Source organism: Vitis vinifera, chromosome 12, assembly GCF_030704535.1.
Source record: "Vitis vinifera cultivar Pinot Noir 40024 chromosome 12, ASM3070453v1".
NCBI classification, from domain to species: domain Eukaryota; kingdom Viridiplantae; phylum Streptophyta; class Magnoliopsida; order Vitales; family Vitaceae; genus Vitis; species Vitis vinifera.
Genome location: NC_081816.1, coordinates 22,451,631 through 22,479,432, shown reverse-complemented (window position 1 = coordinate 22,479,432; position 27,802 = coordinate 22,451,631). Strand labels below are relative to the sequence as shown.

The 27,802-nt window shown below is 28.1% G+C and overlaps 1 protein-coding gene across 1 annotated transcript; it reads right to left on the bottom strand.

Moving 5' to 3' along the window:
* Nucleotides 1-686: 686 nt before the first annotated feature.
* LOC100266411 (glyoxylase I 4) lies at nucleotides 687-2,734 on the bottom strand. Its single transcript, XM_002263408.4, has 2 exons — nucleotides 2,378-2,734; nucleotides 687-1,344 (listed from the first exon to the last, which is right to left on the bottom strand). Exons 1-2 carry the CDS (start codon nucleotides 2,584-2,586, stop codon nucleotides 945-947), a joined length of 609 nt encoding a protein of 202 aa, XP_002263444.1. The 5' UTR covers nucleotides 2,587-2,734; the 3' UTR covers nucleotides 687-944.
* Between the last annotated feature and the right edge of the window lie 25,068 nt (nucleotides 2,735-27,802).

Genomic DNA, 27,802 nt, shown 5'->3' with positions numbered 1-27,802 from the left:
ATTCACTTTATTATTTGATTATTTCACCAGTATCCATTGACTTGCTCATCAATTGTCACATCTGTCTCACCTTATTTAGTAGAGATCCGTTTTTAGGGACTTAGAGGAGTGTTATAATTTTTACCGTACCTTCCCGATAAATAACCTGACTCCCGAACCTGTATTTGGTTTCTCACAGACTGTCTTTTCCAAATAAGGAATCACATTTAGGGTTTTTTTTTCTTATTTTGTTTACCTTTTTAAAAAATAAATAAATAAGTGACGACTCCAAATCATTTTTAAAAAAATAAATCATTTTTCAAATAAAAAACAAGTTCATCATCAAGTGGAAGCGCATGAGCAAAAATGCGAGGTCCACAGTTTAGTTCTCGAAAAATAGTAAAAAAAGAAAGAAAATGATAAGGAAAATGATTTTTTCATAATTGGTTGTCCAAAAATACTAAAGAAAGTCAAATATAATCAAAACTAATAAAAATTTATGTATTTTCAAATTATTTGATCTTTTTATTAACAAGTTAAAATAAATTAACGAGTTTAAAGTAGCAAATAAAAATAATTTATTGACTTTAAATTTATTTTTTATTTTTCTTCTATTTTTATTTTTATATTTTTTTTCTCTTTGTATTTTTCCTTAATTTTGCAGAGAATCAAACATTGCAAAAAAATACCTTGGGCACGGAAAGTCATGCCAAAAGAAGAATAGTTGATTTTCGTGATTGCATTCTTTCTTAGAGCAAAATAATCACAACAAATAACTTAGAAAAAAAAAAAAAAAAGACTCCTCACAGGCACATATAGGGACTAAAGAAATGAAAGTAGACAGGCTTTTCCACATTAGACAAAGATTCTTAGTACTTTCACTCTCTTTGTACATTGTACACAAATCAATACTACTCCTGAATCCTTCACTCCTCACTGCAGAAAATATTAATTTAATTTAATTTTCAAAAGGAAATATCCATCATATCCACCACCAGGTTCTCCATCATCTGAGCCTCCATCTCTCCACCACACTGCTGCCTCTTCCCATACTTCCTGTTGCCCTTTGGGAGCTTGTTGGTGATGGGGCATGAGGATAATGGGAGGACAGGGAGGTTCTGGCAGTTGCAGATTTCGACCATGTAGCCATCTGGGTCGTGGAAGAAGAGCTGGTCCACTTTCACTCCACCCTCCTTCACCACTGCAGTCACGTACTCTATCTTCATCTCCCCCAGCTTCTTCACCACCAGCCCCATGTCCGAGCTCTGGAAGGATATGTGGTTGTCTTTGGGGTTGATCGCCCCTTTCTTCGCCGGAACCTCCTCGGATTCCAGCAGGTGGATGCCGATTCCATAGTTGAACAGCCTGAGGGTCATTTAGGAAATTGGTTATTGAAAGGAAATGAAGATTTAGGATCAGAAAATTTGAAGGAAAATAAGATGGAAAGAAAATGCAGAAGAAATGATAGATAATTTTTATATGCTACTTCAAATTTATTTTACATCTTCTCGTACCATGTAAAGTGAGAATTACTTCAAAATATGATTTTTTTTTTGCATGGAATTGATTGTCTAAAAATAAGGTTTGAAAAGATGGATTACCAAGCAAGCATTAAATCTAAAGTTGGGTGGTCCATGAATGGGCTTTTAAGAGTGGTTGTTGGGGTGGGTGAAAGCTACTTTCAAGGGTTTATAAGGGCAATCAAATAATCAAGATCTACTTGAATTTCAACCCAAAATTGTTTGAAAATGGTAATTTTTTTCAAAAAAAAATTGGGTTTAGTAGGAATTTGGAATTTCTGGACCTATAATGACTGAAATGGGAATTTTTGGAATCTGGGTTTTGTGGAAAACTTGAATTTGGACCTAAAATGGCTTGAAAATGGATTTTTATTTTTTTTCATTTGGGTTTTGTGGGAAACTTGAATTTTTGGACCTAAAATGGCTTGAACATGGCACTTTTTGAATTGGGTTGTATGGGTTTTGGACATTTACTACCACTACAAGACAAGATGTGATGAGCTTCATAAATCAATATCACATTGGATCTCTTGATTTGGGAGTTCTTTTTGCAATCACTTTCATATATTGATTGACTCCCACAATACACTATGAAACAGAAGTAACTTAACATGAAATACATTTCTAGTGCCACTGCATTTATAGATTTGTGAAAGTTGAAGTTTATTAATTAAATAAAGGAAAAATAAAAATGAAAATCTTAGAAAAAAAATTGAAGAAAAAAAGCAGTAAGACCAAGGAGGGAAAGAGAAAAAAGGGGTTGAAGAAGGGTGATTCTGCAAGCTCATATCAGTTTGATTGAATGTAAGAAGACAGTTTTTCATGAGAAAATAAAAAGGCATATGAAGAGGAGAGAAAATGAGAAGAAATGTTGATACCAAGCTCCTTCAAAGTCAAAGGAAGAAGGGCGTTTGATGAGGACAAAGCCCAGAACCTCCTCATAGAACTTCACTGATTTGGGCACTGATTTGCACACAAATGAGACATGATTCAAAGACAACAAAGGCAGTTTTGAAGAAGATGGAGACCATCTCAATATCTCCTCCATCACATCCTCTTCTCTTGCACTCACTATCTCTCTCCCCATCTCTCTCTCTCTCTCTTCCTCTCTCTTTCTCTCTGTAATTTGTAGAAGTGTTTGCAATTGATACTATAATGAGCTTACAGCTAAGCTATATATAATAGAAGAGCAAATGAACAATGAATATGAGAGAGAGAGAGAGAGAGAGAGAGAGAGGTTGGAGTGTCCAGCTCAACCAACATATGCAACATGATTACATGATTATTTGTTAGAGCTTATCCAAGTGTCCACCATGGCTCCACATCAGCTAACTTCTCCCCTCATTTTCCCTCCTTTGCCCCTCCATTTTTATATTTTTATTCACTTTCCTCTTTATGTGATGTTCTATTTTCCCAATTCATTTCAAGTTTTCAAACACTCACCAACTCCTCATTAATCACTCAATACAAAAATAAAAATAATAAATAAAAAAAACTTGAATTTAATTACAATTCTATAATAATTGATAATAATATACATAGACTAAATGATCAACTATGCATGCATCATGATTCATTCACACAATTAGGGTTATTTTTTAACATTGAAATCAATACTATATTAAACATTTTGATCCTCCTATATGACCTAAACATTATAAAATAAGAATGTCATTAAGATATAAAGAATATTATTGAGAATATGATAAATTAAATATGATAGAAGCATAAAAAAAAAATGAATAAGGTAGAAAATATAATTAAGTATGAGTCATTTAGGTAAAATATGAAAAATATGATCAAGCAATAACCTTGGGTCTTTTCATTATAATGGTAAAACTATAACTTTGTGTTCCATTTAGAAATAATTAAAGACTTTATGTGAGGACTCAAGACATCCAATTGCATGAATATTTTGAGAGGGAGAATTAGACATTTGAGTCATGCCCTACCAATGTGTCTTATACTCTTCCATATATATATATATATATATATATATATATAGTGAGGGGTGGCCTCCTATGTATCACTTTTTTAATTCTAACTTTTCCCACTTGAAACTCTTTGCATCCTTTGCAATGATTTTGCATTTTGTTTCCCATTTTTATTTTTTGTCTTCATAATGCCAACCCTTGTTGAACTTTTTTTATTTTGGTTATTGGAAAATTTAAGAGAAAATATAAAAGAAAGAAAATAGAAGTGAAAAGTATATATATATAAAAAAAAGAAATAAAAAAACAAGCAACAGATTCAAAGTCCATAAATTATTTTATATGCTTCTTCAAATTCATTTCACTTATGTCTTTCTATTATATGAAGATTAACTAATTTTAAAAGTTATAAAATTTTAATTTATTTTAATTATATTTGATTTTCTTTCGTGTTTTTTTTTTATAATGGAACCAAATATGAAAAAACCATTTTCCTTAATATATTTTTCTTTCCTCGATATTTTCCGAGAATTAAAAATAACCAAATATATTAATGTCACATTCGTCTTCAAATTTTTTTATACTATTTATGTAAGTTACTTCTCTATCATAATAAAGTTTGTCTTTATTAGAAAATATCATACTTCTCTATCAATTTCTTTTATAAAACATAATATATAAATAAATGAATAAAAATATAATATTATTAATTTTTTTTAAATATAGAAGAAATTTTATATATTTTTTAATTTATAAGTAGAGATGGCATTTAAGTAAAATCAATCTAATGATTTTGCTTATCAAAGTGAGCAACACCTTAAAGTGGGTAACCCAATTCTCCATGTTTCTTTATAATTTATCTTTCCTTAAGTTAGCCTTTTCTTCTTTCATTTCACACTCCATCATCAAATTCATTTAATAATAAATAAATTTATTTTAATTATTCAAAATTATATACTTGCAACTCCAATTTCCAAAGAAAATTTCTAAATTTCCCTCCCCATTTTTTGACCTTTTCCCCCTTATAATTTTAGAGAAAGCAATTTGACAAAAAAAGAAAAAAAAGAAAAAAAAAAGACTAATAATCCAAGAATTAATTTCATGAAAAATTACAAATTTTAAACCATTAATTTTTTTTTTAAATTGATAAAATTTGATTGCAATAGATTCCCTTCAATTTTCATAAAGATTCTAAATTAAATTAAATACTTTTTTTAAAATAATAATAATAATAATAATAATTTTCTATCATTTTCTCATCAGCCAAACATAGGTTTATAACCTGACAAAATGTTGGTAAGTTGGACATTCTCATGCAACTGGTCCAAATACCAACATGCTGGATATAAAAAAATGAACTTATCTACAAGGATTGATGTGAAAGACCAAATAAAAAAAATAAAAATTGAAATAGTCATAATTTCATAAATGAAAATAATAAAAATTGTAAACAATTGATTTGTCCTATGAACTTGTGTGATAAGAAACCAAACATTTAGACTAGTTAAAAGTTTAATTTTGAGGGATTCTATATATTATTATTATTTTTACACATTTCTTGAAAATTATGTCATTTGGAATCCTAAATTATTATATAATTATTGATATAAGTATCGTGTTTGAAATTTAAATATTTAACTAAATAAAAAAAATCTTGGATCAGGTTTTGATAGTTTTATATTGGTGCCTAGTGTAAATCAAAGTATTTTATAAATGTCATTATCATTTGAATGATCCATTCACGAGTTTAACAGTGCACCTCAATAATTCATCTCTTTTTATGACTTTGATCAATTCTTCTTATATTATTAAGATATCAATTGATATTTTAAAAAGATAAACTAATTTTTTTATATCATTCCACGTCACCGTCGTATGGTTATCCATTCTTAAACTTAAGAGTAACATTTTTGGACCAAAAAATAAAATAAAAACCTCTTTTAATTTATTAAAGAGATAACTTATAAAAAAATATCTTTAAATGTGAACTAACTTTTGGAAAAAGTTAGAAAATTAATTTTTATTAAAAGAAATATTATTATTTTTTCCTTTCATATCAAGTTGCTCTAAAATTAAGGACATTTTTATTAAAATCCTCAAAATTTATTAAATTAAAAAATATTTATTCACTTTTATAAGACAAATCTACGCCCACCTTATAAGAAAATCTATCAAGCTGACCTTTGAAGCACTATTTCAAAAAATAAAAAATAATAAAGTAATATATTTATTAAAAAAAGAAAAAGAAAGAAAAAAAAAACCATATATGATGAGTGATGAACATGGATACCAAAAATGGGGTCCATTGGAGATCTCTTTTATCACATGAATACTAAAGTAATAATAATAATAATAATAATAATAATAATAATAATAATATGCTGACCTCCGACTTGGGGAAAAGTAAATCTACACTTTGTTTTCACATTATAGAATTCAAAAGGGAAAACTTTTTTTTAAAAAAAAACTTTTGTTGATTCACATGTTCTAACTTCAAATTTGATTGATATTTTAATTATTGTTATAAATTATATACACAATGTGTTTCTCATTTGCACACTTCGTTTCAATTTTTTTATTTGAAGTAGTCTTAAAGCAACTTTTGCATCCCTTGATTGAAGGGTTTAAAACTTTTGTTAACTTTTGCTCATTGAAATTGGGAATCCATCTCATGATCATGCAATTTCTTTCTATTTTAATATTTGTTGTTTAAAAAAGTATAGAGATTTGAAATTAGAAGAAAAAAACAAGCAACCTCTTTCAACAAGTTGTTTGTTTGTTTGTTTTTTTTTAAAAAAAAAGACTAATAAATAATTTATTTTTAAAAAATTAATATATTTAACTAAATTTTAAGATTCTTAAATATTACTTGAAGGTGACGTTTTGTTTTTTTTATCTTAATTTGATGACATTCAAATGGAGATTAATGTAAAAACATTATTTAGAGTTTCATACTTTAGATGAATATTAAGGATCTTATAACTGTTTTCGAGAATAGTTTTCTATTTTTTAAAATAAAAAAAATTGAAAAATATGTTTGACGACTAGAAAACTGCTTTCTGTTTTCTATTCTTAAAAATAGAAAACAAAATGTTTTCAAATAACATCTTTTAGTTATTTTAAATTATTTTCACTTATTTTTAAGAGATGCTTTAAAAAATAATTATACAAATATGTATAATAATTAAAAATAAAACTCTAAATATAAAAAATTATTTTTAAAATATATTTAAAGACTACTAAAAATAGATTAAAACATTTTAGATTTCCAAACAAACTTTTGTTTTACAAAACATTATAAATTTGTTTTTAAAAACTATTTTTCCTGTTTTAAAAAACAATTACTAAATAGGGCCTAAATTTTTAAACTTTTTTATTCTCATAAAAAATCTAAAAAAAAGGACTTTTACTCAAAGCAAATATATTGAAATATTTATTTAATTTTTTTAAAAATAGAAAATAAATAAATAAAGCTTAAAATGATGTTTTTATTTAATCACAATACATGAACTATTTATACTATTTCCTTATATATATATATATATATATATATATATATATGATCTGTTAATTTAATATAACAAATTATTATTTCATTCTTAATATTTTAAAATTTCAAATTTAACAATCATGTGTTACATCAAATAGTTGGTAAAAGAGTTAATCAATAAAATAACGTAAACTTCTATAAATTAGTGAAAATGACAATTTTGATGAATTCAATCTAATCACATACCTAACTTTTTATATATCGATAACTTCCTTTGTTAAGTAAGCTATACTTTATTCTATGTGAGAGAAGGGTCAAGAAAAATAGTAATGAAATGTAAGAAAGGGATGTTACAAAGCTAACGTCATTGTGTCTCCAAAAAGGAGGATTTCTTTTTATTTTTTATTTTATTTTTTACTACAATAGCTTTGCAACTTCTAAGGTAGTAGTTCTCATATAAACCTATAATTTCATTCCCACAAGCACACATTATTGTAGGATTTTAATGATACTAGTTCTAAACTCAAGGCCAATATCAACATGTGGTCTTAACGTTGTAAATTGAATGGATAATTAATGTTAGTTTGTTTTGCCTTGCTTTAGGAATGGTGGGACGATTTTTTTTGTACCCATCTTGTCCACTCCAGTAAGACGAGTTTGGGATAAAGATAAATAAGTTTTAAAAAAGAAAGTAAACCGAGTTGGATATAAAACAAGTTGACTACAACTTTGTCTCACATCGATGAATCCTAGTTATGTAATATTAAACAAAAAAATATTAAACAAAAAAATAACATAAAATTCTATCAAAATGGCACAACTTCATGGTGGGTGCAACCTCTAAACCTAGCTAACGTTTTAAATTCATAAGAGTATATGCAACTTCTAAACCTAGCATTAATTTCATACAAATATGAGATTAAGATTTATTTATAAGTCACATATTTTTTGCATACTTCTTTTATTCAAATTATTAGGTGATAAATGTTGAATTAGGAAATTATGCAACTAATTAAAGACTAAGGATGTTGATCGAGTGGGTGTAGTTAAATTGAAGGATATTGTTAACAATATAATCGAAAAGCTTAGACCGTAAAATGATCAACCAATTGATTAATATTAGAAAAAAGGTTAAAATATTTTACTTAATGGATGAATAAAATATTCATAAGACATAAGATCATCGACATAATTGATGGGTCCAATAGGTGGCCAACCTTCATGGTCTTTTACTATACAATTTGTATGGATATTATTTCCTTTAAAGACTAGGTTAAAGGTCATCTTAATATTATTTCCTTTGGACACGGTGTTAAGGGTATCTTAATTCTAAGCAACATGTACATGTTTAAAAATAAGGGTTGTCATGGTTGGTGAATTTTACGGTTTTAAACATGATTTATTAATATTTTGAAAAACAATGAGACTCTATTATTTTTTATAAATATGTTGTGAAAAGTATTGGAGTGCAATAATGTCGCTCTTAAACTTGGAGATGGGTCACCCAAATAATAGCTCTTAAAGCAGAGTCAGAATTGTGATGTCAAATATCATAAAAGGTTTGACTTATCTTCATTAAACATCAATTGGTTTTTCAGATGAAATGATCAAAACTCGATCCTAGAAAATGATTTTTTTTTTGATTAAAATTTTTAAATGTTAAAGTTACCCTTATTTTAATAACAATATATTTTAGATACAACTCCTAAACACAAAATTCAATAACACAACAATCTATCTTTAAATACTTTCATTTTTACTCTTATCTCATGTTTATCTTTAAATACTTTCATTTTTACTCTTATCTCATGTTTAGAACACCATGAGATTAAAATATCAATTTGATTCTCATTCATTAACGTGTTTAGATTGCTTTTTTTACAAGAATTTCGCTCTCGCTAAGATTTTGATTCCTTCTTGACAGCCATGACTAAGAAGTAATATATTTTTATTAAATTTGGTATAATTTTGAAACATTAATGGACAAAATTCAATGAAAGAATAAACAATCAAATCCTTAAATTTTGTGTTAATTATTAATTTAACATTTTAGTGTTCCATCTAATGTACATATCTATCACTTTGCTCTCTCATTCATTCCTCTAAATCACAAGAAAAAGTCCGAAATATTAATAAATTAGATGTACATTTGATCAAATATCCAATTTTAATAAATTTGAAGGTGAAAATAATAAATTCTATGATATTAAAAAATTCATGAAAAAATTGTTAATCTCCTCATCCTTTATTTTATATATATTTTTGGCATAAATATTAAAAAACAAGAAGAAAAAAGAAAAATCTGCTGTCGGTGGATGGTAGGCCATGCATTTCAACCATTTGATTTTGTCTTTTTTTTTTATAATTTCTTTCCTCTTCACATTCAAATTCAAAAAATAGGGTTATTTTCAAATAAAGTTTATTTAAATTAACTTTTATTTATTTATTTAATATTTCAAACCATTTTGTCTTATTAAAATGAGAGGGTTGGATTTTTATTTTTTATTTTTAAAATTTTTTCCACTAAGAATTGAACCCCAAGAATTTAGGGATTTAATAAATCATGGGGAATCTCATATACCCCCAAATATATGTCATCATTCCCACCAATAATTGAACCCCAAGAACTTGGAAATTTAATGAATGATGGCAAATTTCATATCACTCCAAATATGTGTTACCAAAAAATTGAAAAAAAAAAAATACATTCATTGAGCTGGCTAATTGCTACCCACGAATTAAAAAAAGGACACAAATTGCTTTATGTCAACTCAAGTGTCTTTCAATACAATTAATTAATTGTTAAAAATATTTTTTGTAAGGATTCTTTGAAAATAATTTAATGAAAATTATTAATATTATGTTTTGAAAATAATCACTATGATTTTGGTTTTGGGTTTTAGTTAAAGTTAAAAATAGAAAACCATTCCATAGAGTCCACGGATTTAATTAGAAACGGATATAAAATGGTTTTATATATATTTTTTTATAATAAAAAGATTTAAAAAAATTATTTTGAAAATAGATTATTTTTTAGAATAAATTTGAGTTGTTTTTTTTAATGTCAATTGTAAAATGATTTTAAGAAAAAAAAATAAAAATATCAAAAATATTATATGTGATGAAAAATAGTACTATGTTTATTTTTATTGTAAATTTTTTGTGTCTAATATGGTCGAAGTCTATTTTTTCGATAGGCACCGAGAAACAACATTAATCAAGTGATATTATGTGTAAATCTTGATAACTTATAACTTTATATCAAAACTTTATTCATTTATACGAGTGTACATTATCCCATTTGTTTCTACATTCGATTAATAATTTAGATTTCATATGCACATTCAACGGTGGGGATGGAGTTCAAGTATCAACCCCATCCTTTTTGGAAATTGTTTTTAAAAATAGTTTTTTATTATTAAAAATAGAAAACCGTTTCCTAAACCCAAAAATATGTTTGAGGATCCTACCACATATAATGGTTTTTTGAGAATTTTTCTAAAATTAGTATATGTTTTTGAGAACTTGTCTTAAAAAAATAATTACATATACGTGAACAATTATTAAAAATAAAATACAATAAATAATAATTTTTTAAAATAAATATTTGGTTACAAACAAAAATAGGTTAAAGAATATTTTAAGTTATCAAATGAAATTTTATTTTAATTGTTCAAATATGTCTTAAATTCCTAACGAGTAAAGATTGATTTTTTATAAATAATATTATATAAAATGTTTCCTAACTTGAAATATTATTGTAATATTTGAATTCTTTATATAATAAGAAAAGTTATTAGAAACAAATATTATATTAAGTTAATAGAGATGTGAGGAAGAACGGGAGACATCCGATGAAGTGAAGGAGCTTATGATTCAAGGTGTGAATATAGGAAGAGGAAAAACATAAAATATTTTGAGAACCTAATAATTATATCTGGTTTTGTCCTTAATAATGTTTTTTATGATATGATGAAAATATTCTCTTTCGTTTGTAAATGTAGGCATGGTTGGTTATTACATTAAAATCTCATATATCATTATATATATATATATATATATTTTTTTTTTGTATTAAAACTTTTGGTGACACAATATTAGTAAGAGTACGTTTAGTAGTAATTATAGAAAATATTTTTAGTATTTATAATATTTGAAGAATAAAAATTTTTAAGTGTTAAAAAAAATTAGAAATATTTTTTAGAATCATTATTAAACACTTTTTAAATATAGTCGATGTTTTTAAATATTTTTTTTAGAAAAAATATATATATTTTAAATTATTGTTTTTTACTCAAAATCTTTCAACCCTACCCCACTTGCATCCAAACAGTGCCCATAACGTACCATAATGGGCATGAAATAAGCACGTGGGCCACATCCATAATCATGCCCTCCTAAAAAAATTTACACACAGACAAGAAACTATACTATATACATCAATGGTGATGACAGTCCATGCATGCCACCTAATACATAAATAAATAAAATGAAGAATAAAAAAAAATGAAAATCCGAGTGAGCTGTACAAACCCCACCTGACAACACATTGTTGTTTGGTCTTATCTGGTGTGACGCAACATGCACGTGAGGGATAGGACCCATCATAAATAATTTAATAAATTAAAATTTGGTTGAGTTGAAATTTTTGAATTCGACGTGACACTTCACTGCTGCTAGCCGTTTGTCTTATCAAAAGGGCAGTCTACTGTTGTGGTGATAAAGAACAGGCCTTACCACATGGTGACATGGCATAAGCCCTGGCTTTTCGGGATGGCTTATCAACGTGGTTTGATAAGGCCTTTTATTTTTTTATTTTTTATTTTTCCATGATAAGGGAGGAGTTGTTGTATGATGGAAAATTGTAGGTGACATGTCTTGATAGTAGAAGATAAATGAAAGTTTATAATCTTGTCAAGCCACGTGGAGGGGTTAATAGGTAGTTTATTATTCAATTAGTTGAAAGATTTTAATTTTTAATTTTTTAATTAATTAGGTGGTTAATCAATGTCTTAAGAGTCTTTATCATATCCATACATACGTGATTGACTTAAAAAATCATCTAAAAAGTCATCCACATACATTTAACTTTACTTATGTGATGTCTCATCAACGTACTCCTTAATAAACTCTTCAAGTCTTAGATGAGAATGAGAGTGAGTGTAATTAGTTTTTAGGCATTCGTGTATCAAAGAGAAATTGACTTTTTAGGTTTAGTAGGTAACCCTTATGGGAATATTAAGGTTATATTTGGTTTATGGAAAATTTGAAGAAAAATGTAAAGAAAAAAATATATAAAAGAAAAATAAAAGGGAAGAAAAATAAAAAAATAGATTAAAATTCAATAAATTATTTTTATTTGCTACATAATACATGTTTTATTTGTTTTAAATTATCAACATAAAGATTAAATAATTTTAAAATGCATAAGTTTATAATTAATTTTAATTATATTTGATTTTCTTTAATATTTTTCATAATACAAACAAACATAAGAAAATCATTTTTCTTAATATTTTTTTTCTATAGTATTTTTTGGAAACCAAACATAACTTAAAAGAAAATCGTTAAACGTTTTCTTTAAAACCTTTGTATTTTCATATTTTCCAAAATATTCTACTTTTGTCACTCATGCATTCAAAATTCTAATCTTATATCTTCTCATTTTTCTTGTCATCTATTTTCTTCTATTTTAGATGGATGGGTATTAGCATGTTGAATAAGATGTTATTTTAATAATTTTACATAAAATTTTATTTTATTTTTTTTAAAAAAAGTGATTTTGAGGAAAAAAAATGTTTAAGAATCCTCACACTAAAGCCATGCTTATAAGTCAGCCACGTAGGTTTCTCTTACTCAACTTTGTGAAACTTTGAAGCATTTTCACTATAAATCATTAAAAAGGAAGGAATTATGTAAATGTGCACCATTTAAAGAGTATGAATATATTGAGAACCTCAAAAGGCATGTTTCATGGAAAGTACATTTTGAGAATAATAATCCTTTAATCATGCATTAGAATGGTTAATTTGTGCATGCACTATCCTCTAACTTTTATGCATACTTCCAAAACTACCCTTCAACTATAAAAGTGAGTTGTCACCCATATAAGACAAAGTAGGCACATATGATTGGACATCGACTACCCTTTAACCTTTATGCACGCTACCAGGACTACCCTCAAACTATAAAGGTGGATTACCATCCATATAAGACAAGTTGACAGACACATATAATTGCACCTCACAAATTAACTATTCTAGTGCATGATTTATCAATTATTTTCCTCAAAATATATTTTCCAGAAACCCACTTCAATTCATCCATACTTTCTAAATAATGTATCTTTACATGATTCCCTCTTATTAGAATGCTAATTTTTTTTATTTATTTTGAAATTGGTATTTTACCTATGAAATTGCTAAAATAGTAACAAATAAAGGGCAACTCCATTGAAGCAACATTAAAATTAGATTTTGTTAACAACATCCTAATCGAAGATACTTTTAAAAAGATTCAAATAATTGAAATTATTAAACACTAACATGAGATAATAGTTTTATTTTTGTAATAAAAACTTAAATGAATGAAAATTGAGGTCCATTATGCCCTCAAGGTCACATGGATATTTTGCTTCCTTAACTTATAAATTAATTTGTGAGACAAGGGATACAAATTTACAAAAGCCCCATATGACCCATAATTCGTAAGGGCATGTTTCCCTCTCCAACTTGATGTGATAGTTGGACTTCTGTGATAAAGGCTTGAATAAATGTGAAAAAGAAAAATAAAAAAATCCCTAAACATGATATGGGAACTTTATTATAAAGATAGATGGGAACTTCTTTTCTTTTTAAGGGTGACAATTGAAGTTTGTTAGGTATCCGTCTTATCCTGTTCCTAATGGAATAAGTTTGAAATTTAAATAAACGGGGTAGGATTGAGTTTGAGGTTATTTTTTAAAACCTAGGATGGATTTAGGGCATGTTCGGGTGTTACCTTGTCTCATACTCATTTCATTCCATTCAAATTTTTAAATAGAATTAAGATAAAATTATTTAGAATAAACGGAATAGAGTTGGGATGAAAGAAATTCATCTTAAACTTGTCTCATTATCATCCCTATTATTATGACTTAAAGGTTGGAGGGATATTTTCCCTTTTATTTAATTTAATTTAATTTTTTTTGACCTATCTCTCAATTTGTATAATAAGGTGGTGAATAAATAAAAAGTAAGTTTCACTTGTACTCTAAGGGCCTAAAGAATATTTTTATTCTCTAATTTGAAGCGGTAAGAAAGAGATAATTAAAGGAAAATATAATCTCCTCCCACCTCTCCAAAAGCTCACATGGGAATTTGTGTTTTTCTAAGTTAGGATTATAACAATAGAGTATTTAATGAAAAATAGGACCCTCCATGCCCTAAAGGTCAAATGGGTATTTTACCTGCCCTTTTTTTTTTCTAACTTGAAAGTGATGCATTATGACAAGAGGGTCAAATGAATACAGGAACCATAATATTGCCCTCAAGCTCAAAAGGGATATATATACATTGTCTTTTCCAACTTAAAATTATAGATAAATTTTTGTGATAATGCTATCAACAAATGAGAATCACATATACCCTAAAGGTCACATGGGTATTTTTGTTTTCTAACTTATGAAGAGCATGTTGAGTAAATGAAAATGGACCATTTATTTCCTAAAGCTCACATGAGCATTTTTTTTTCCCTAATTTAAAGTGGAAATTGAATTTTTGTGCTAAGAGGATGAATAAATGGAAGTAGGACCATTATATGCCTAAAAGCTTTTATGGGTGTGTTTGCTCTATAATATTTTTGTTCTAAGAGGATGAATAAATGGAAGTAGGACCACTATATGCCTAAAAGCTTTTATGGGTATGTTCGCTCTATAATTTGAAAGTGAAAATTGAATTTTTGTGAGAAAAGAACGAATTTGTGATCACTCTATGCTCTAGAGCTCACATGGGTATTTTTGTTTTCTAATTTGAAAACAAGAATTGAATTTTTGTGATAAGAGGAAGAATAAGTTAACATACTACCATTATATGTCTTAACATTCACAAGATTAGAATTTTATCATTTGAAAAAAAAAACATAATTTTAAAAAATATTTATTAAAATATGACATCTTCGAAATTATTTAAGAATTTATCGTACTTTTTATAACATCAATTAAAAGTTATTTTTTAAAAAGACTATTAACCTAAGTGTTTTCCTAATCACGCTTTGATCATTATAAAATAAGATTAAATATATTAATATATTAAAATCAAATGACAATTTTATATTTTATTAATAAATTTTAAAGAAAGCCCAAGTATTTTTGCAAAATGCATCCTTGAAGAGTTAAATTGTTTAGAAGTCTTTGTAAGATGAGTTTCATCGATGTACTTAGATCAAAATATTTTCATATACTCCAAAACAATTTTTCATTCATCTTCACCTAAGTTTAAAAGTGACATTTTTATTGTTAAAGTGGATGGATATGCGTTTTATTTTCAAAACTTTAGTTTCAATTATTTAAAAAACAACTTATAAAGGTTTTTAAATGAAATAATTAAATTACTTGAAGATTAAAACCTCGAAGAGAAGCATTTTTGGCAAATTTTGGTGCAATTGACTGAGTGTCCCTTGAATCAATCAAGCTTCTCTAAATTTTTTCTTTCTTCTAATAGTTGGTGTCTAGTCGATCAATGATTGATTGAGGTCCAATTGAGTATTAAAAACACCAACAATCACCTACAAATCATTAGTTATACTAACAATTAGCCAATTGTTGAATTGGAGCTCAACCAATCCAAGCCTTTTTGTGTTGTTTTTGTAAATTGAAAAACTTCTTTGCATTTATTGATAAGAGAACATTTACATTAATTAGTTTTTCATCTATTTTGTTTCGTTCAAAACTCTTCATTTAAATTTATTGAATCATAGCTTGAAAATCTTTTACTGTACCATGAAAATCCATCTGTGTTCTTCGTGTATTGAATTATACTTGTATTAGGATTAAGAGAATCAAAATCCTCATTTTACTTATTTTTTCTTGAGTTATCGAATTCAAGTTAGTGGAAAATTTGAAGGGATTATAATGTCATTGAAGTTAAAGAATCCAATCATAACGATTGAAGGTTTGGATAGATGCCTGAAATAATGGAACTTTCATTCAGTTAATAGGTTGAGGAGAGTAATTGTATGCCTATAAGTTACATGTCACTTCACTTATCTTTGGTGGTTGATAAATGTGAAAAATGAGAAGTTCTACAAATTATTTAAAGTCTTTTGCCAAATGGAATTTTACTATTTATTAACTTAAAAAAATTAATAATAATTAAACAGTTGGATTTGATATATTGATTGAGTGATTAGGAATTAGTAGGTGAAATGTCTTATCATAATGAAACAAACAATCTACTAATTGTCTTATTGATCAAGTTGAAGAAAATTAATTATTTTAAGGAAAATAATCTAAAAACTTATCTTTGACCCACATTCTTCATAAGATTCTTCAATGATTATAAGATTTTATAATTAATTATCTTCATCTATTAAAACATTAAAAAAAACATTGGTGAAAAGTCTCCTTAACAAACAAAAAACATTAATTTAGAAATTAAATTCCAAAATATGAGCACAAAAAAATACTACAATGAATATTAAAAATATGGTGTGTGTTGTGAAGGGAGGTTGGTCCAACATTCAAACCAATCACATATACCCTAAAGGTCACATGGGTATTTTTGTTTTCTAACTTATAAAGAGCATGTTGAGTAAATCAAAATGGACCACTTATTTCCTAAAGCTCACATGAGCATTTTTGTTCCCTAATTTAAAGTGGAAATTGAATTTTTGTGCTAAGAGGATGAATAAATGGAAGTAGGACCACTATATGCCTAAAAGCTTTTATGGGTATCTTTGCTCTATAATTTGAAAGTGAAAATTGAATTTTTGTGAGAAAAGAATGAATTTGTGACCACTCTATGCCGTAAAGCTCACATGGGTATTTTTGTTTTCTAATTTGAAAACAAGAATTGAATTTTTGTGATAAGAGGAAGAATAAGTTAAAATACTACCATTATATGTCTTAACATTCATAAGAATGGAATTTTATCATTTGAAAAAAATATATATAATAATTTTAAAAAATATTTATTAAAATATGACATCTTTAAAATTATTTAAGAATTTATCGTACTTTTTATAACATCAATTAAAAGTTATTTTTTGAAAAGACTATTAACCTAAGTGTTCTCCTAATCACGTTTTGATCGTTATAAAATAAGATTAAGTATATTAATATATTTAAATCAAATGACAATTTCATATTTTATTAATAAATTTCAAAGAAAGCCCAAGTATTTTTGCCAGTGGTTCAAAAGTCATAAAAAAAAAATGCATCCTTGAACATTTAAATTGTTTAGAAATTTTTGTAAGATGAGTTTCATCGGTGTACTTAGATCAAAATATTTTCCTATACTCCAAAACGATTTTTCATTCATTTTCGCCTAGGTTTAAAAGTGACATTTTTATTGTTACAGTGGATGAATATGCGTTTTATTTTCAAAACTTTAGTTTCAGTTATTTAAAAAACAAATTATAAAGGTTTTTAAATGAAATATTTAAATTACTTGAAGATTAAAACCCCGAAGAAAAGCATTTTTGGCAAATTTTGGTGCAATTGACTGCGTGTCCCTCGAATCAATCAAGCTTCTCTAAATTTTTTCTTTCTTCTAATAGTTGGTGTCTAGTCGATCAAGGATTGATTGAGGTCCAATTGAGTATTAAAAACATTAACAATCACCTACAAAGCATTAGTTATACTAACAATTAGCCAATTGTTGAATTGGAGCTCAACCAATCCAAGCCTTTTTGTGTTGTTTTTGTAAATTGAAAAACTTCTTTGCATTTATTGATAAGAGAACATTTACATTAATTAGTTTTTCATATGTTTTGTTTCATTCAAAACTCTTCATTTAAATTCATTGAATCGAAACTTGCAAATCTTTTACTATACCATGGAAATCCATCCGTGTTCTTCGTGTATTGAACTATACTTGTATTAGGATTAAGAGAATCAAAATCCTCATTTTACTTATTTTTTCTTGAGTTATTGAATTCAAGTTAGTAGAAAATTTGAAGGGATTATAATGTCATTGAAGTTAAAGAATCCAATCATAAAGATTGAAGGTTTGGATTGATGCCAGAAATAATGGAACTGTCATTCAGTTAAAAGGTTGAGGAGAGTAATCGTATGCCTATAAGTTACATGTCACTTCACTTATCTTTGGTGGTTGACAAATGTGAAAAATGAGAAGTTATGCCAATTATTTAAAGTCTTTTGTCAAATGGAATTTTACTATTTATTAACTTAAAATTTTTAATAATAATTAAATAGTTGGATTTGATATATTGATTGAGTGATTAGGAATTAGTAGGTGAAATGTCTTATCATAATGAAACAAAAATCTACTAATTGTCTTATTGATCAAGTTGAAGAAAATTAATTATTTTAAGGAAAATAATCTAAGAACTTATCTTTGACCCACATTCTTCATAAGATTCTTCAATGATTCTAAGATTTTATAATTAATTATCTTCATCTATTAAAACATTAAAAAAACATTGGTGAAAAGTCTCCTTAAAAAACAAAAAACATAAATTTAGAAATTAAATTCCAAAATATGAGAACAAAAAAAATACTACAATGAATATTAAAAATATGGTATGTGTTGTGAAGGGAGGTTGGTCCAACATTCAAACCAATCAAATGCTACTACCATTTCTTTTATATGATATTCTCTTCATTTCTATTGATATTTTTATTTTTATTCCCATGTGCCAACTCACCTTTAAATAATATATAAATTTTTAATATTTTAATACTTTAGAAATATTACATCCAAATGCAATCTTGATAAATGATTTTTTTTTTGGAAAATAAAAAGGTTTAATTAAAAAAATTGAAATAAATCCTATTAGATGGGACATCTATTATAAATCACATTAATATCAATGGTTTGACTTTAGTATATAGTATCAATTTATTAGCGACTTATATAAGCAATAATTTGCATCTCTTGATAAAAGTTTTTATATGAAAAGTCATTATCCAACGATCTTTTTGTTATTTAAAAATGTGTTTGATGGTGTTTTTAGTGGAAGTGTTTTCTTCAAAAATATTTTTAGGAGAATCATTTATCAAGTGTACATCTAGAAAATATTGATTTTTCAAAATTTTAAAATGTTTTCTAAATTTTGCCCAATACCTAATTTTTGCTTAAAAAACGTTTTTTAAATTAAAAATACTTCTTAAAATTACTATCAAATCGACTCTAAGTTGTTTAAAATTTTTTTTTGTAGCTATTCTAAAGAAGAAAGTGTGTCGATGGGATAAAAATAAGATGAAATTAATTGAATATTGATAATTGAACTTTATAGAAACTTCGTGAAATATTACATGTAAATTTGAAAAAAAAAATCGCTGGAAAAAAAATAATCAAAATTCATGAAAATATTTTAAAAAAATTATAAAAAATATTCTAAAAATAATAAAATAAACAATAATATAAATTCTGAAATTATTATTTTTTATTTAAAAATATTTACAATGTTATGCATTTGGGACAAAATCAACATTAGAGAAGCCATTCATTCCTCTAGCCCTCTTACTAAATAGCACACACAAAGAATTATTGGAGATATGCTTCTTTGTCTAATTTATCCTAATATTCTAATATTATAAGAATCTATGTAATTGGCTTGTTGGCCAACTTCCATTAAAAATATTGGATAGGAACAACTAGATTACTTGGTCCATCAAGCTAGATTAGTTAGATAAGAAAGTTTCTCTAAATATAAAAATAAAATAATTAAAAATATATAAACAAAATCAAATGACTAAGAATCCATTTCATAGTGATTTTAGGTATCATTCAAATATTAAAAATATTAAAAACGTTTTTTAAAATCACTACCAAACACACTCTCTAACTGTAATTTTAAACTCCAAAAAGATAAAAATAATAAATTTGATTGCACCAATAAATTCAACAACTAGACTTGATCTAAGTGGAGTTTCAATTCATTCGAATCATAAAAAAAAAATAGAAAATAAAATTAAAATTGTTTATTATTTGAATTATTGGCGTCTAATTGCCTTAGAGACTAACCTTGCATAACAGCAAGAGTTAAGACAGTGCGTATTGTGACCGGTTTGACGACAGGACTGAATGTTTCTTTGCAATCCAGTCCTGGTCTCTGATTGAATCCTTTGGCCACAAGTCTGGCCTTGAACCGATCAACAGATCCATCAACATATCTCTTAATTCGAAACACCTACTTACAACCAACAATATTACAATCATTCGGAGGTGGTACGAGTTGCCATGTATTGTGACACATTAACATAGTTAATTCAGAAGAAATGGCGTCACACTATCAGGAATCAGTGAGTGCTTCAGTAACACTAGTGGGTTCCAAGGAGGATGGAAGAGGGTGTTTAGTGACAAGAAACATTTTTTTTTTTGGCTTATAGATAGCATTCATGGATCGGGTAGTCATTCGGTGGGTGCGCACTTCATTATTAGAGACAATAAGGTCATGCACTTCTATTGAAGGGAGTGGGCTCAAAATCAAGGAAAAAGAAGAGAGAGTACTTACCTGGAGAGGAGTCAGTGCAGGGGATGACCCATTCTCAAGCGATGGCGAGACTTCAATACCCACGTCCGGAGATTTAGTAGTGCCGCGTGGAACCAAGAGGAGTTACGACAACGAGATCGTGACAGACGGATCTTCGGCAGTAGATAAAGGAGAGTCGGGATTTTTAGGGTTTGAAAAAGGGAAAGTCCCTTCGTGAAATATGACATGCTGAGAAGTGAAAAACTTTCGGGTAGTGGGCTCAAAACATAGATATGCGTTTTGGGAGAGGCTGTAACCCACGAATGTGCATGGTTGGGCCTTGGGCTCAAGTTTGTGTCTATTATAAGGCCTAGTTAATGGATAACATAGGCGGCCAAATTGTTTGAGCTTGAGATAATTTGGCATTTGTTTGAACAATTTTTCAAATGGAGATTGATTGTTCAAAGTCGAGGTGGGCATTCAATTTATAAGATAAACAGCAGTTTGAAACACATATGGCCAATATGAGAGAGACATGTGAGCATTCGTGAGTGAGGTGAGACCAGTCTTGACTAGATGGCGATGTCGTCTTTCAGACATACGATTTTGTTGTGGAGTGTGTGGAGCGGTTGTGTAATGACTAATCCCATGAACAGAAAGATAGGATTTGAGGCCAATATATTCCCCACCATTATCAGAGTAGAGACTTTTTATTTTTGTGTTAAACTTATTTTCCACAAGATTTTAGAATTGCGGAAAAATTGTTTGAACATTTGATTTATGAGTCATGGGATAGAGCCAAATGTACTTGGTATAGTGGTCAACAAAAATAACATAATATTTTGAACCATCAATACCAATATCATGAGATGGACCCCAAACATTCGTGTAAATCAATTCCATGGGAGCAGTGCTAGTAAGACCATGAGTATTAAAAGTTTGGCGATGAGCTTTATTTTGAGAACATGAAGTACAAATAGATAAATGGCCATTTTTATTGATGGGTAAAGAAAAAGCATGAATTAAATGGTTGACCAATTTTGACGATGGATGACCAAGTCGTTTGTGCCATCCATCGGGTGTACTACATGCATGAACATAGGCAACAACATTTTTTAAGTTTGGTGGTAGATGCTCCGGAAACGGGTACACTCCATTTTCACATTCACCTTTGAGTAGTATCGTCCTTGTGATCCGATCCTTCACCAAAAAATAAGTAGGATGAAATTCAAGGTAAACATTATTATGCTTGGTAAAGTGGTGAACGGAAATAAGATTTTTTTGAATTGTGGGAACACAAAGGGTATCACATAAATGAAAGACACGATTAGACGATGCAAGAGATAATGAACCAATATGAGACATAGGCAAACCTGATCCATCACCAATTACCACCTCATCAGTACCATCATATTCATAATTAATCGACAGATTAGAGAGGTCGGTTGTCATATTGTGAGATGCCGCTAAGTCAACTAGCCACTTGTGATTTTTTCCTTGGGAGGATGCTGCACAATTTGCAATGAAGTCAGCGGAAGACATTTTTGGGCAATTTTTGGCCGTATGACCCATTTGATCACACCATTGGCATTTTAATTTAAATTTCCTGTGGCTCGAATTGGAGGGCCCATTTTCTGATGCCCATTGTTGCTGCAAGTCTTGTTAGAGGAAGACTTAGGGGTCGGTTTATGTTGTCCAGAAGCACTTCCTTGCCGATGAGAGTAATGAGCGGTGGGAACAAATGTTGCTGCCGATTGATTTTCCAGCTGTCGGAGGTAACTCTCATGACCTACAAGAAGATCATGAATTTTCTCAAATTTTAGAGAGGTCTCACGAGCACAAATGGGTGCCGCAATTTCTCTAAATTCAGGACCCAATCCATTGAGAATGTAGATGGTTAAATCATCATCCAAAATCGGATGATCAATGATTGCGAGTTCATTGGCAATCACTTTGATTTTGTGAAGGAACTCAGTGACAGTGCGAGTTCCATGAGTGCTTAAGGTCAAATCTTCCTTGAGCTGCATCGCACATGTTCGTGATTTTCCCGTGTATAAACGGTTAAGTGCTGTCCAAGCCTCATGGGATGTTTTGTAGGTAGCAAGAAGATGGGTAATAGTGATGGAGGTGGAAGCAAGAATGGCGTGGAGGATAAGTTTATCTTGGCGAACCTAATGGGAGTTCGCAGCTTTGGAGGCAGCATAATTTGTTGCATCAATGGCAAGACATTTTTTTACACCCGTGACAAAGTCGATGAGATCATAGCCAATGAGTAAGGCTTCAAATTGAGCCCTCCACTGAGGGAAAGTAGAGGGGGTGAGTTTTTCGTTGATGGTGGTGGTGGCATTGATGGTGATGATAGGTGAATCAGTGGTATATGCAGAGATAGCAACCATGTCGCAGGAAGCAAGAAAGGAAAGATACTCGTTAGAGGTTTGGCTCTGCTCTGATACCATAAAAGAGAATTCACACTACTTTCTATTCATGTTCTTTTATCTTTATATAACAAGAGAGGCCTAATTTTAGGCATTCAAAAATATTTAACAAAAAAGTAAATTTACAATCACAATTAAAAGCAATATTTACAAAGATAGGAAACTGATCCTGTAATCATGGAAGGCACAAAATATGGTAATTTATAATCATGGAAGACACAAAATCTGGTATTGTTCATGGTGACAACTAGACTTGAGTTGACACTTGTTTGAAATTATCAGTTTCCTTGATAGAATAAGATGTTATTTTAATAATTTTACATAAAATTTTATTTTATTTTTTTAAAAAAAATGATTTTGAGGAAAAAATGTTTAAGAATCCTCATACTAAAGTAATGCTTAAAAGTTAGCCACGTAGGTTTCTCTTACACAACTTTGTGAAACTTGAAGCATTTCCACTATAAATTATTAAAAATGAAGGAATCATGTAAATGCACACCATTTAAAGAGTATGAATATATTGAGAACCTAAAAAGACATGTTTCATGGAAAGTACATTTTGAGAATAATAATCCTTTAATCATGCATTAGAATGGTTAATTTGTGCATGCACTACCCTCCAACTTTTATGCACGCTTCCAAGAATACCCTTCAACTATAAAAGTGGGTTGTCACCCATACAAGGCAAAGTAGGTGCATATGATTGGACGTCGACTACCCTCTAACCTTTATGCATGCTTCCAAGACTACCCTCCAACTATAAAGGTGGGTTATCATCCATATAAGACAAGTTGACAGACATATAATTGGACCTCACAAATTAACTATTCTAGTGCATGATTTATCGATTATTTTCCTCAAAATATATTTTCCAGAAACTCACTTCTTTGGGTTTTCAATTCAACCATACTTTCTAAATAATGCATCTTTACATGATTCCTCCTTATTAGAATGCTAATTTTTTTTTTTTTTTTTGAAATTGGTGATTTTACCTATAAAATTGCTAAAATAGTAACGAACAAAGGGCAACACCATTGAAGCAACACTTTCTAATCGAATATACTTTTACAAAATTCAAATAATTGAAATTATTAAACACTAACTTGAGATAATAGTTGTATTTTTGTAATAAAAACTTAAATGAATGAGAATTGAGGTCCATTATGCCCTAAAGGTCACATGGATATTTTGTTTCCTTAACTTATAAATTAATTTGTGAGAAAGGGGGTACAAATTTACAAAAGCCCCATATGACCTATAATTCACAAGGGCATGTTTCCCTCTCCAACTTGATATGATAATTGGACTTTTGTGATAAAGGGTTGAATAAATGTGAAAAAGAAAAAAAAATCCCTCAAAATGATATGGGAACTTTATTATAAAGGTAGATGGGAACATTTTTTTTATTGAATTTATAATTCAATTTTTTGTGATGAGAAGGTGAGTAAATGAATTGTATCCTAATGGTCACATGGTATATTTTAATTATCTCCTTAGTAAATCTAAACCCTTATTATGTAGGGATGACAATTGAATTTTTTTGGGTACCCGTCTTGTCCCGTCCCTAATGGAATAAGTTTGAAATTTAAATAAACGGGTTAGGGGTAGGTTTGATTTTTATTTTTTTTTAAAGCCTGGGATGGATTTAGGATGGGTTTGAGTATTGCTTTGTCCCATACTCGTCCCACTCCATTTAATTTTTTAAATGAAATAAGGATAAGATTATTTTGAATAAACGAAATAGAATTGGGATGAGAACAACTCTTCCCAAACTTGTGTCGTTATCATCCATACTAATATGGCTTAAAAGTTAAATGAACATTTTTCCTTTTATTTAATTTAATTTTTTTTTACCTATGTCTCAATTTTTATAATAAGGTGGTGAATAAATAAAAAGTAGGCTTCCCTTGTACTTTAAGGGCCTAAATAATATTTTTATTCTCTAATTTGAAGCGGTAAGAAAGAGATAATTAAAGGAAAATATAATCTCCTCCCACCTCTCCAAAAGCTCACATGGGAATTTGTGTTTTTCTAAGTTAGGATTATAACAATAGAGTATTTAATGAAAAATAGGACCCTCCATGCCCTAAAGGTCAAATGGGTATTTTACCTGCCCCAATTTTTTTTTCTAACTTGAAAGTGATGCGTTATGACAAGAGGGTCAAATGAATATAGGAACCCTAATACTACCCTCAAGCTCAAAAGGGAAAAGAAAATATATATATATATATATATATATATATAGATAGATAGATAGATAGATAGATAGATAGATAGATCTTCCCACATCTCCAAAAGCTCACATGGGAATTTGTGTTTTTCTAAGTTAGGATTATAACAATAGAGTATTTAATGAAAAATAGGACCATCCATGCCCTAAAGGTCAAATGGGTATTTTACCTGCCCCATTTTTTTTTCTAACTTGAAAGTGATGCATTATGACAAGAGGGTCAAATGAAAGGAACCCTAATACTGCGCTCAAGCTCAAAAGGAAAAAGACAAATATATATATATATATATATATATATATATATATATAGATAGATAGATAGATAGATAAATTTTTGTGACAATTTTTGTTTTCTAACTTATGAAGAGCATGTTGAGTAAATGAAAATGGACCACTTATTTCCTAAAGCTCACATGAGAATTTTTGTTCCCTAATTTAAAGTGGAAACTGAATTTTTGTGCTAAGAGGATGAATAAATTGAAGTAGGACCACTATATGCCTAAAAGCTTTTATGGGTATCTTCGCTCTATAAATTGGAAGTGAAAATTGAATTTTTGTGAGAAGATGAGTATGTGACCACTTTATGCGCTAAAGCTCACATGGGTATTTTTGTCTTCTATTTTGAAAACAAGAATTGATTTTTTGTGATAAGAGGAAGAATAAATTAGCATACTACCATTATATGTCTTAAAATTCACAAAAATGGAATTTTATCATTTGAAAAAAAAAATTTAAAAGATATTTATTAAAATATGACATCTTTGAAACTATTTAAGAATCTATCGTACTTTTTATAATATCAATTAAAAGTTATTTTTTGAAAAGACAGTTAACCTAAGTGTTCTCCATATCTCGCTTTGATTATTATAAAATAAGATTAAGTATATTAATATATTTAAATCAAATGATAATCTCATATTTTATTAATAAATTTCAAAGAAAGCCCAAGTTTTTTTGCAAGTGGTTCAAAAGTCATAAAAAAATATGCATCCTTGAACATTTAAACTGTTTAGAAATCTTTGTAAGATGAGTTTCATCGGTGTACTTATATCAAAATATTTTCCTATACTCCAAAACGATTTTTCATTCAAAACGATTTTTCATTCATATTCGCCTAGGTTAAAAGTGACATTTTTATTGTTAAAGTGGATGGATATGCGTTTTATTTTCAAAACTTTAGTTTCAATTATTTAAAAAACAACTTATAAAGGTTTTTAGATGAAATACTTAAATTACTTGAAGATTAAAACCCCGAAGAGAAGCATTTTTGGCAAATTTTGGTGCAATTGACTGCGTGTCCCTCGAATCAATCAAGCTTCTCTAAATTTTTTCTTTCTTCTAATAGTTGGTGTCTAGTCGATCAAGGATTGATTGAGGTCCAATTGAGTATTAAAAACACCAACAATCACCTACAAAGCATTAGTTATACTAACAATTAGCTAATTGTTGAATTGGAGCTCAACTAGTCCAAGTCTTTTTGTGTTGTTTCAAATGTTTGAGCTGATTTTTTGTAAATTGAAAAACTTCTTTGCATTTATTGATAAGAGAACATTTACATTAATTAGTTTTTCATCTGTTTTGTTTCATTCAAAACTCTTCATTTAAATTCATTGAATCCAAACTTGCAAATCTTTTACTATACCATGAAAATCCATCCGTGTTCTTCGTGTATTGAACTATACTTGTATTAGGATTAAGAGAATCAAAACCCTCATTTTACTTATTTTTTCTTGAGTTATTGAATTCAAGTTAGTAGAAAATTTGAAGGGATTATAATGTCATTGAAGTTAAAGAATCTAATCATAAAGATTGAAGGTTTGGATTGATGCCAGAAATAATGGAACTTTCATTCAGTTAAAAGGTTGAGGAGAGTAATCATATGCCTCTAAGTTACATGTCACTTCACTTATCTTTGGTGGTTGACAAATGTGAAAAATGAGAAGTTCTACCAATTATTTAAAGTCTTTTGTCAAATGGAATTTTACTATTATTAACTTAAAAAAATTAATAATAATTAAATAGTTGGATTTGATATATTGATTGAGTGATTAGGAATTAGTAGGTGAAATGTCTTATCATAATGAAACAAAAATCTACTAATTGTCTTATTGATCAAGTTGAAGAAAATTAATTATTTTAAGGAAAATAATCTAAAAACTTATCTTTGACCCACATTCTTCATAAGATTCTTCAATGATTCTAAGATTTTATAATTAATTATCTTCATCTATTAAAACATTAAAAAAACATTGGTGAAAAGTCTCCTTAAAAAACAAAAAACATAAATTCAGAAATTAAATTCCAAAATATGAGAACAAAAAAAATACTACAATGAATATTAAAAATATGGTATGTGTTGTGAAGGGAGGTTGGTCCAACATTCAAACCAATCAAATGCTAATACCATTTCTTTTATATGACATTCTCTTCATTTCTATTGATATTTTTATTTTTATTCCCATGTGCCAACTCACCTTCAAATAATATATAAATTTTTAATATTTTAATATTTTAGAAATATCACATCCAAATGCAATCTTGATAAATGATTTTTTTTGGAAAATAAAAAGGTTTAATTAAAA